The sequence below is a fragment of the Amblyomma mixtum genome, chromosome 1 (genome assembly GCF_055824585.1).
Source record: "Amblyomma mixtum isolate Tamu chromosome 1, ASM5582458v1, whole genome shotgun sequence".
NCBI lineage: Eukaryota > Metazoa > Arthropoda > Arachnida > Ixodida > Ixodidae > Amblyomma > Amblyomma mixtum.
Window position 1 is genome coordinate 143,850,206 of NC_143012.1, and position 10,669 is coordinate 143,860,874.

Sequence of the window (10,669 nt, forward strand, 5' to 3'; positions counted from 1 at the left end):
GAAATGAGCATCGAATTTAGGCAGTAGCTGTGCGTGGAGGAATTTTTTTCGCATAGTCTAAAGGCCGCTACTGACATTGCGTAAGCTAGGACCAATACAAGACATAATAAAAAGACTTCTGTGGTTTAGTCTGTGGAACGCCAGAATTATCTTGCTGCCGCAATGCATCCATGGTACGCCGTGTTTTCTGATGCATGCAGAGCCAACGTTGTCCCTAAAGAAACAATTCTAAACTGCGTTTGTTACGGCACCAGAATACTCGCACGGCGAAAATATTAACGTACTAATGATCTCGTCTGCTGGCACCACATCGGTGCGAATATTAAAGTTCCACGCTCTCGGCATCAGCTCATCCAGGAGAACATCATTTTTCCCGAACACAACCATCTGCAACGGACGGTTGCACGTGGGTAGGCAGAGCCCAAATGTGGTGCCAAACTGCAGTATAATGGCTCACCCACAAAACCCGAACCGGAGCCATTCAAAGGAACCTTTCCGAACAGGTTCGGGACTCTGTTCAGTCCCACTCTTTTGGAATAGGGAATACTTTTTTGCACAGATTGAGATGTCCCACAACGCTGATTTTGTCACCAGAAGCTGCCCGCGCTATAGCAGGGCAATGACCCCCAGTGCGCGAATACAAAACTCTGGGAAGCGAGGTGTCTACGGAATTAACCGAATTTGCGCTTCCGTAATGTGCTTTCGGCATTTATAAGCCTGGCCAGATCATTAGCGCGGCTCTAACACTAAACGACTGAGAGAAAATAGCTTCCTTTTGTGTCATGTGCGATAAATACGTTAAATGTAGGTGCAACTCAACATTTACTTTCGGTGGCATTCGTTGTCTCAGACAGGAGATGCAAAATAAGAGCCTCCATAATGGCTCATTGACTGTGGTGTTCGGCTGCTGACTCTAAGGCCTTAGAGTCGACCCTGGCTGCGCTGGTCCCATTTCGATTGTGGCGAAACGCAAGAACGCGCCTGTGACGTCCGAGATGAGCGCACGTTGAAGAGCCTTAGGTTCTTCAAGTTTTTACACAGTCCTCTAGTGTAACGTTCTTCGTTATCTCCTTGTCGCTCCCACGCGTTGACCCCCACTTTTACTAATAGCATTAAAAGATAAAAGCTGCATAAATTGCGCGAGCTCTTTTTCATTTCATTTCATTTATTGAACCCTCAAGGCCAAAGGCATTAAAGAGGGGAGTGGTTACAAAACATGAAGATACATAAACAGATGCAATGCATGATACAAAACAAAGATTATATTCCTGTTATACAATGTTAGCTAGTGCAGAACGAAAATACTGGTTATCACTTATGTCGACGATATCTGCGGGAAGGCGGTTCCATTCGCGTGATGTACGAGGCAAGAAAGACTGAAATACAGTTACAGTGTCACACATTTCAATACAACTTTGTGACGATGATCAATGCGGTTTGACACGTATCTGGGGGAGGAAATGAGGGCATCATGCAGCATGGGATGATGGTATAGCTTATGAAAGAGGCTCAAACGAATTGTCTGCCGGCGGGATGCTAAAAGAGGCAAATAAAGATTAGCTTTCATGCTTGTTACACTTGCGGTACGGTTAAAGTTGGACAGGATAAAGCGTGCAGCGTTATTTTGAACTAGCTCAAGCAAAGTTATCAGTTTATCATGATGGGGATCCCATATGGCGGCGGCGTATTCCAGATTAGGACGTATTAGTGTTTTATAAAGCAATAATTTTAAGGAAGACGGAGTTTTGGAAAAGTTACGGCGGACATAGCCCAACATGCGGTTAGCTTTGTTAGCAATGTACTCAATATGGCGCTTCTAGTTAAGGTCAGCAGAAATATGAACACCCAGGTATTTATATGAAGTAACCGCTTTTAAGGGAACGTTATTTAGGTAGTACACAGGCGGAGCGTTGGCACTTCTTGATATTCGCATAATTTTGCACTTATTAGTGTTAAGTTCCATAAGCCATTCATTACACCAAAGAGAAATGTTAGAGAGATCACGCTGAAGAAGGTTAGCATCATCGGGGGATTTTATTTCGCGGAAAACAACACAGTCGTCAGCAAACAAAAGAATGTTAGATGATACAATGGAAGGGAGGTCGTTGATGTAAATAAGAAATAAAAGGGGTCCGAGCACGGAGCCTTGTGGCACGCCCGAGTAAACTTCGCTGAAAGATGAGTTAAAATTATTAGCGGAAACGAACTGCGATCGGTTAAGAAGAAAGTATTCAATCCATTTCAGAACGGTGTAGTCGATATTCAGTTGGGTTAGCTTTAAAAATAATAAGCGGTGACATACCTTGTCGAATGCCTTAGAATAATCAAGGAAAATGCAGTCAGCTTCTGATGCGCGATCTAAAATATGATGAAGTTTGATAGTGAAGCTGCCAAGTTGGGTTTCGCAAGAAAATGACTTCCGAGAGCCGTGCTGTGCGGGTGTAAAAAAGGAATTAGACTCGAGAAAGTTCACAAGGTTAGTGAAAATGACGTGCTCTAATAGTTTGCAACAAGTACTAGTAAGCGAGACGGGGCGATAATTTGTAGGGGAGGTTCGATTTCCTGATTTGAATAATGGAACCACCCTCCCGACTTTCCATTGTGTTGGCAGAATGGAATTATCGAGAGTCTGCTGAAAAATCTTTGTTAGTATTAAGGAGCTAGAGGCAATAGACCCTTTAGAAAATTCAGTCTGGCAACTCGGCAGACATCATCATCAGCAACTTTAGTCGGCTCCGTGCGCCATATTTTGGGCATCTTTGCACCCTTCGCGCAGCGTTTGCGCTAGTTTTCACCAGTTTTCACCTTGTGGCATGTCTACAGCACTTTGGCTGCGTTTGTAAAAGCGATGGCGGAAAATTTGCAGTGGTCGAGGGACCTGAATATCATCCCGGGCGGATTTTCGGAAAGGCTTTTGGACTCCTATTGTGATGCCCACGGTGTGCGCGGTCCGTCCGGCCGCACTTCTCAGCGAAGCTACAAGCTGGTATGCGAGACTTACTGCGATCCGTCGACAGTGCGCGTTGCCGTGTCATCCTGCAGGTACAGTATTAGTGCCTCTCTCCCGGACTTGCAAACATTCGCGTTCTTGGTGCTTCTGCTGCGTCCGTGTATACCACTGAAGCGCGTCTGCGCTGCACGTCAGTGTCAGATAACACGTTTAAATCTAGTTGCGAACCGCAGCATGTCTTCTCACTAGGAAAAATATAAGCGTAGCGTGTTTAACAACCGTTAATGCACAAACTAGAACTCAGGCGTCATGTTGCGCGAAAATGCGATAAGAATGCGCGCTCGTACTTAACGTTGTCTGAAGTCGCGCTGAGCTTTGCACTCTGGTCTGTTGAGCTCTGGAGCGGTGCGTTACACAAGTAACCAGAAGTCTTGCCGCAGCTGCTTTGTTGTGAGCACTGCGCTTTTGTTTTTATGCTTCGTTTGGCTATGCTGCAGCGATTGCGTGCTAGGATTATTCGTGAAAGCACCTCTTTTTAAATTTCTCATCTCTTGCTTCGCGGGCCTCAGTTCGGACGCTCTGGACACGCCTGCGTCTGTGCAGTGTTCTGCGCTAGTGACTGCAAGCGTGCTGCGTTGGGCTACTCTCTGTTCCCTTGGAACAAGCGTGTAGAGGAAGCAAGCGGGAAGCGACGCGGCACGCCGGTGCCGTGTGTTCGGTAACTCAAGACGCCTGGCACATCTGCTCCGCTCGTCGGTCGCGGGAGGCGCGCCGCAGCGTAAATAAACATCTAGCCGCTTTGCCCTTTGAGATATCTCTCTCACTCTCTCTTTGACTCCCACATCTTTTAGAATTCGTTTTCCTTTGTCAAAAACAGTCTGAGGGGAACCTCCACGCTGGGAGCATGTCTCATTCTGTCTGCCGAATGAGGCCCTTGCTACAAGCGTATGTTCATGCTGCTGCCAAACAAGAGCAGCAGGAGCACCATAGGATACTAGTACCTAAAAAAAAATACATATATTGTGAGCTCTACATATAGTAATGCAGTTTCAAGCAAGCATCATTATTTGGCATATCTATAGTTCACCAAATAGGTTGCGTAGAGCTATAATGGAAAGTGTACAAAAAACCAGTATCAGTATGTAGTGGTCAAAAATTTCTCTAAATGGTTGACGTGAAATGTTCGTATTTTTTTTGCAGGCCTGATGAGGTGCATGTCAAGTGCACTTGTTATCGGAGCCAGAAGAAGGCGTCAAAGCCCTATGAGGTCTGCCTCACTTTGAAGAGCTGTGGATCAGTGGCGTCTGCAAGATGCGATTGCCCAGCTGGTGCCTGTGGAGCATGTAGCCACAGTGTAGCCGCTTTAAAGCTATTGTTGCTATTAAAGGCCAATGGCTATAAGGAACCTCCACCAGAGGTAGCATGCACCGAGCTGCCACAGCAGTGGAGGCGCCCTCGTAGCAGCCCACTCGCACCTCTACCTTTGCAGTTTGTGGACTGGAGGAGCGTACGACAAGGTGGCCTCTCAAAGCCGATCAGCACCAGGTTTTACGACGCAAGACAGCACGACCAGCCATTTGAAGACCTTTCTTCAAGAATAAGGACACTTGGGGCAAGCGTTGGTGAACTGTGTCCTTCGCCATTTTCAAGACACCTTGAAAGCATTGAACTTGTTCAAGCACCTTCAAAAATTGGGCCGACACCAGTTGGGAGTCCTTTGCAGTATTTGATGCCTCTCGTGCCACATGGATTTCAAGTCCACGTGGCACCAGAAATAGTGTGCACAAATGCTGGCACTGCAGAAATGCCGACTCCACCACAACTATTTGAGTCATGTCGCAAGTGGCAGCTGCAAGATGGGGATTTCCCTGCCGCTCAAGCAGCCATCCTTAAGGTATGTGCACCTTTTACCTGGAGGCTGAAGATAACCGAGTAAATGGCTTGCTGATCCACCTCGTGGATGACTCAATGAGGCCGAGGACGCACTGGATGGCATTCCCCCTCAAAGGACCCTGTGGTTAATCCCAGGGAGTGTCATCTCAAGAAGTGGCAGATAACAACGCCTTAATTAGATTGACCGGGGCGCAATGAAAATTGCTTGACACTGTTGGCTGGTGGGGGATCATTTGAGGGGAAATGCCTTTTTTTTTTCAGTTGTATCCGACTGTAGTGTGGCTTCCGTGTTGTGCTGTTTCTTTCTTACCTTCCATGTTGAGAACCTAGCTGCAGCAAATTGCACAGCAGTCTGTTTCGTAACTGTTGAAATAAATAAAAACAGATGTCCACACATGAACGACAAAAAAGAAAGAAAAACCAACAACTAGCAGCTGGTAGTTTAATTAGCAGGTGTCAATTGCAACGATTTCAGTTGCAGAACAGTAACCTTGACATCAAGCATCGCTATAGCCGCTCAAATATTGAATGAATTGTTTATACTGGCTACTGCCTCTGTGGTGAGAAAAAGTTTGGTGTGCGATTGCTAGACCACTTCGTGTGAAAGGGGCTTGAAAAAGTTGTCCCCTTTTTTGAGAAAAATATTTTTAAGCTGTCTACACAAAATGGTAGAGCCATAGCAATCAGCACTACCAATGTAAGTAAGTCTTAGGCGACAGGTTACACAGGTGAACAGCTGTTATATCAACAACTATCTAAAATATGTTTTATTTCCAGGCTTTGCAGGTATCCAGCCAGGAGGCCATCGACCTTGAAAAAAACACGAGGCAGCAGTCTGGCAGTGAGACATGGAAAAAAGCCCGCGTCCATCGATTGACTGCTTCGTCATTTGGGGTTGTGGTCAAGCGCCCTACGTGGACAGAGAAAGGCCTGCAGAACCTGACCGCAGACAAGGACTTGTCTCGTGTCAGGGCTGTTCAGTAAGTGAGGTCTTGTTTTTTAAAGTATGGAAAGTGAATTTCAAACAACACATGGCATCATGGGTAGTACTGTGAAGACTCCTATGTGCACGTCGAATAGCTCAACAGGTGACCACAAGTGATAAATTTAATCAGTGTTTATTTGAAATGACCAAAGGTCAAAATTTTTTTCTTCAGAAAATGAAGGAATATCAACAGGTGTGGAGCATATGACATGGCGTACAGGAGGTTGCCTGAAGAGCTCACCATAAGAATTTCAGCAAAATACATGGACTTCTGAAAAAAGAAATCATTGTTGCCCTTTAAAGACCTTTTCAAAAAGAGGTCAAAGGGTGTCGTCACACTGGACACTGGGCTGTGCTCATAGAATAAGAAAGAGCTGGTGGTTAAGCTCCCCTCTGCTCTCCTCATATCTGTTTGCTGCATTGTCATAATAGTGGATTGCCGTGATGTAATGCAAATCAGTGGATTCCATTAGTTGGAGGGCCTCCTTTGGAGAGAGAGCATTTGCTTCTTTGCTGTGAATATACACCAAGTCAGGTTCAGAACAGCATGTGTTCTTTTATCTTCATTATTTGATTAGCCGACTGCCCTACAATACAATGCGAACAGTTCTTTTATTGCTGTAGACCAGGCGGGCACACCCAGCTCTGCTCTAGGTGAAAGTTCCTCTTGAGACGAAAGTGAAATGTTGGCTTTTTTTATTGCAGGTACGGCATTACGAATGAGCAGCCGGCTGTGCAACGGTACGTGGCTGTGATGAAAGCCAGGGGCCATGATGTTGAGGCCTTTCGGAGTGGATTGGTCGTGGACCCTTCGTGTCCATGGCTGGGAGCTTCACCGGACAGGCTGGTCTGCGACCCGTGTGAAACTCCTTTACATGGCCTTCTTGAGGTGAAGTGCCCATACAGTTTGAAGGGAAAAACTCCCGACGATATGGGGGATGGGCACTGCCTCAAGAAGGACAGTATGGGCGTGTTTAGGCTGGACCATGGCCATGACTACTACTATCAGGTCCTTGGCCAGATGGCTTTATCTGGTTTATCCTGGACCGATTTTGTTGTGTTTTCTGAGCAGTTCTTGATCATTGACCGCATCAGGTTTTCTGCTCAAGATTGGGCTGTTGCAAAACGAAAACTTGACAACTTCTTTTTTTCTGTGCTGTTGCCATACATGGCCTCGAAACTACCTTAAGGCCCGCAGCCATTAAAATTGTATTTCGTCGGCCATCATGTCGTCCTGTTCTTTGGCTTGCCACCTCGTATCAGTATAATTAAAGGAATGTAGACACCAAATTTTTGCACTTTTTTCTCCTCTGTCATATGTGAGTAAAGTATAGCTCTTGTGAGACATGAAAACTTAAGCATAATTTGCTTTCTCATTTCATTCACTGCAGGACTAAGGCCAGCAAGTACTACGTGGTGATCTGCATTTACTAGTGTGGTACCAACCGTTAAGAAAACATAGCAACTAAAGTTTCGTGTCTGTACTCTTGGGTGTGTCTTATGTGACATGAAATAGAATAGTTTAGTTTTTGTTATGTGATGGAGATGACAAGCATGTCGAAATATTTAATAAACACTGAAAAATACATCGGAATCCTACAAATATTCATTTGTACCCCGTGCCCACACAAATACTTGTTCCGTTGGTTCAATGGATATCCAGCAACCAGTTTGGAGTGTCGAAGTCACTGCTGACATTCATGTCACTCTTTGTGGCACTGGTGACTTCCACCTTCATATGCCTGTCTATACAACCTCATCCTTCCATTTGTTCTTGCTTATTGTTGCACTGTTATGTTGTAAAGCTCCTAATGTGCCAAACTGGGTTTTTCATGCCAGACTTCCTTAGTGTGCTTCTCTGGTAACCAAGCGACAAGGGATGAAGGAGACCACCCAGACCTTGTTGCTTTACCTGAGTGAATAACGAAGTCGAGCACTGGCATTTATATTGCTCAGTTCTTGTGTCAATTCGTAATGTGAAATGGGTGCATTTACTGATAACTCAGATTTTCTGGCATGCACATTGTATTCTGTATGTTGCATCCTGCAGCCTTTGTCTTCCTCTTTTATGTCCGTGTAAATGAATGTCATGGTTGTGAGGAGACGGGTAATGGGCTGTACAGCTACCCTATTCACAAAGTCCAGTGTCAGTTTTCAAGCACTTACTTGCAGTCACATAGAACATAACATCAAGGCTCCGAAAAAAGAGAGCAAAGCAAAGCTGGCCTTTTATTGTGGCAGGAGCAGATATGTGCAACATTCACTCATCAGATTGTTGCACCAGCGGAGACTGAAAGTTGGTTAGGATGGCACATACAATCCACATTTCATTAATGATGGGGCCCAGAGAAAGCGGTATGAGCCTATCGAAGATGTGAAAACTTTTGATGCGCTGTATGCGTCGCTCAACATGTATCCGCAGGGATGCTATCTCTTCAGTTTCTTTCACCTCCTCTTCACTGAACTGACCTCTTCTGAGGAAAGGCGGGTTATTCAAGGCCACGTTGATTTTCTCGAGCATTTCTTCAATTTTGAAGCCTTTGTCCGCCATGACAACATCACCATCATTGAAGGGAAGGGCCAAGAAACCACTCTTGCTCACACATTCTTTGTCAGAAATGGACCCGGGGAACAAATTAGAGACAAAGGTTACTGTACCGTCGGGTGAGATGCCAATCAGTCCTTTAAAGGTGTTTGCTGATTTATATGATGAAAATGTTGCTGACTGCAGTGCCAGTGAGCTGGCTGCCTGACATTTAATTTCCGTTGCGTCCAGGATAACCCTTGTAGCAGAATACTTTCCTTGGAAGGATAGTGGCATTTCTCTTTGAATGTGCTCCTTCGACATCCACAGAGGTATCTGTGTTAGTTTCGTGAAAGAAAAACTGGCCCAGGTAACGCAGATTCTTGACACTGTGGAAGTTGACACACAGAACCTGTCAGCAAGGTCTTTTTCGAAAAGTCCGAGGCGCATTCGCACAAGAAATAGGAAAAACTCATTTTCCACTGTGAGGCTTCTTGGCCTGCCTGCCTGCGATGGGTGTGCTTGTGACGAGGATTTCAGTCTGATGTTTTCTCCCTGTTCCCCTGGATTGCAGAAAACTAAAATTGCTTTAAACGTTTCATATGATGGCAGACCGGTATAAAATCTCATGTCATCATCACTGTGCTTGAATCGATCAATCGAAAACTCTCTTCCAACTTTCTTTTCAAGCTTCTCCGCTGTTGCTTTGCAGAGTTCCAGTTCTCTGCTGGTACGAAACAGCATTTCTTTAACTGATTTCATTTCTTCTTCCTTTTCTGTTGCTTCTTGTTTTGCTCTTTGAAGTTCCATGTGAGCATGTCGGAGTTCTTCTTCGGTAACTTTCAGCTCATGCTTCACTGCTGTGAGTGATTGCCTCAGATCTTCTGCTTCTTTTTGTGCAGTGCAGTCCCGTGTACATTGAGGCGGCTGTGACTTCAAGGAGCTGCTGTCCATTTCAGCATCCAGACATGCTGCTGGTACATGAAACTGTTCAGAACATTCATCAGAAATGTTGTCAGCTCGCATTCCACTGGCTTCTGTCGCTTCTCCATTCAGAGCAACATTCTGCACGCGACGCTCTTTTGGTGGCTTCCTTTGAGCCTTATTTCGCTGGCGTGCGAAACTAAATATGCTTGGCACCGCATCATCCTTGAGGCGCCTTGTGCCGGTAGCGTAGTTTGCATAAAAGTCGCCATCAGCAAAGTGCTTTGAGCACACCTTTGTGTGCTTGTTTATGTTGAACTCCTTGCCCTCGTCTCTCCTTATTGCGACAATCCATTTTTTTTTCAAACCAGGATTTTTGGGGAACCCCAGGAAAGAGACCTGCAAAAGTACAGCCAACGTAGTATTGGTCAAGATACACAATGTAAAAGAATAAATAAACATGCACTTTGAAAACATGGTATCTGATGTACTCTTCTTGCATATTCATCAAGGTAATGAAATGAAAAATGAACATTTTCTTCACCTCTTCAGTACATACCGTCTTTATCAAAAGTAACCAGGCTTCATGGCTCGGTTCTAGCTTGTACAGTGGAGCCCTTGTGGCTTTCCTAAAGATCAAAAGGTGTTGGAAGGTAAAAATACCCGCACTCCTTCCCTTTAACGACCATTTCAGCTTCAGGGAAGCGGTAAGGGCTCCACTGTACAAGTTAGAAGCAAACCATGCATCCTGGTTACTTTTGACAAAGACGGTACAGTTGAAGACAGAATAAGATGGACCACGCTTGCACAGTCAAGCTCGTCTAAGCATCATCTAGCAGTATTAATGTAGTGTCTAATACTTCTGCAAGTGTCACATGTGCACTTGCACATAGAGGAAAACCTTTGTATGTTCGCAAGGCAGGAGTTGAAACCACAGAGTGTGGCCCTGGTATTTTGTCTGCGAATGTGCTTCAGCCTGGCGCAGAGTTCCGGGGATGCATATGCACAGGAAAAGTTTATCCGTCGTGGTAGCATCCGTCGCGCGGTAAGAGTTTAGGCGCACCCGCGTACCGTTAGTATAGTACTAAGCTAGTGGGATGACTTTGAACACACTATAATGCTGCTAAAGGCTGAGCTCTATGCACACGAAATTTCGAGCGAAGGCTTTAGCGACGAACGGCGCTGTCGCGCTCTTTTGCCTGTGTCGCGCTAGGTTCTGCATTCACAGAAAATGTTGCCCGTAACCCAGAAACGCACGCCGTTTATGCTTTGTATAGGCTTCCAGTTTTTGCGCTCCTCCCCATGATCCATCGTCGCCTCGGCAAGCGCACCGGCTTCGGTCATCGCCGTTGCCGTTGAGAAAATATTCCTTTTGCCTTGACTGTGAGGCAGA

At 45.5% G+C, this 10,669-nt stretch overlaps 2 protein-coding genes across 2 annotated transcripts; one reads left to right on the forward strand and one right to left on the reverse strand.

The window, feature by feature from the left end:
• Positions 1 to 2,699: 2,699 nt before the first annotated feature.
• Positions 2,700 to 7,897, forward strand: LOC149367818 (uncharacterized). The gene is made up of 4 exons (XM_089557600.1): positions 2,700 to 3,042; positions 4,151 to 4,844; positions 5,621 to 5,823; positions 6,534 to 7,897. The coding sequence occupies exons 1-4, from the start codon at positions 2,849 to 2,851 to the stop codon at positions 7,015 to 7,017; spliced, it is 1,575 nt and encodes a 524-aa protein (XP_089413726.1). The 5' UTR covers positions 2,700 to 2,848; the 3' UTR covers positions 7,018 to 7,897.
• Positions 7,898 to 8,057: 160 nt separating this feature from the next.
• LOC149367819 (uncharacterized) lies at positions 8,058 to 9,424 on the reverse strand. The gene has a single exon (XM_089557606.1). It carries the CDS (start codon positions 9,376 to 9,378, stop codon positions 8,089 to 8,091), a length of 1,290 nt encoding a protein of 429 aa, XP_089413732.1. The 5' UTR covers positions 9,379 to 9,424; the 3' UTR covers positions 8,058 to 8,088.
• Between the last annotated feature and the right edge of the window lie 1,245 nt (positions 9,425 to 10,669).

Coding starts and splice junctions, on each gene's coding strand:
- LOC149367818 (XM_089557600.1), top strand. CDS start 2,849: ATGGCGGAAAATTTGCAGTGGTCGAGGGACCTGAATATCATCCCGGGC. Junction 3,043..4,150: donor GTTGCCGTGTCATCCTGCAG/GTACAGTATTAG, acceptor TTTTTTTTGCAG/GCCTGATGAGGTGCATGTCA. Junction 4,845..5,620: donor CTCAAGCAGCCATCCTTAAG/GTATGTGCACCT, acceptor TTTTATTTCCAG/GCTTTGCAGGTATCCAGCCA.
- LOC149367819 (XM_089557606.1), bottom strand. CDS start 9,378: ATGCGAGCTGACAACATTTCTGATGAATGTTCTGAACAGTTTCATGTA.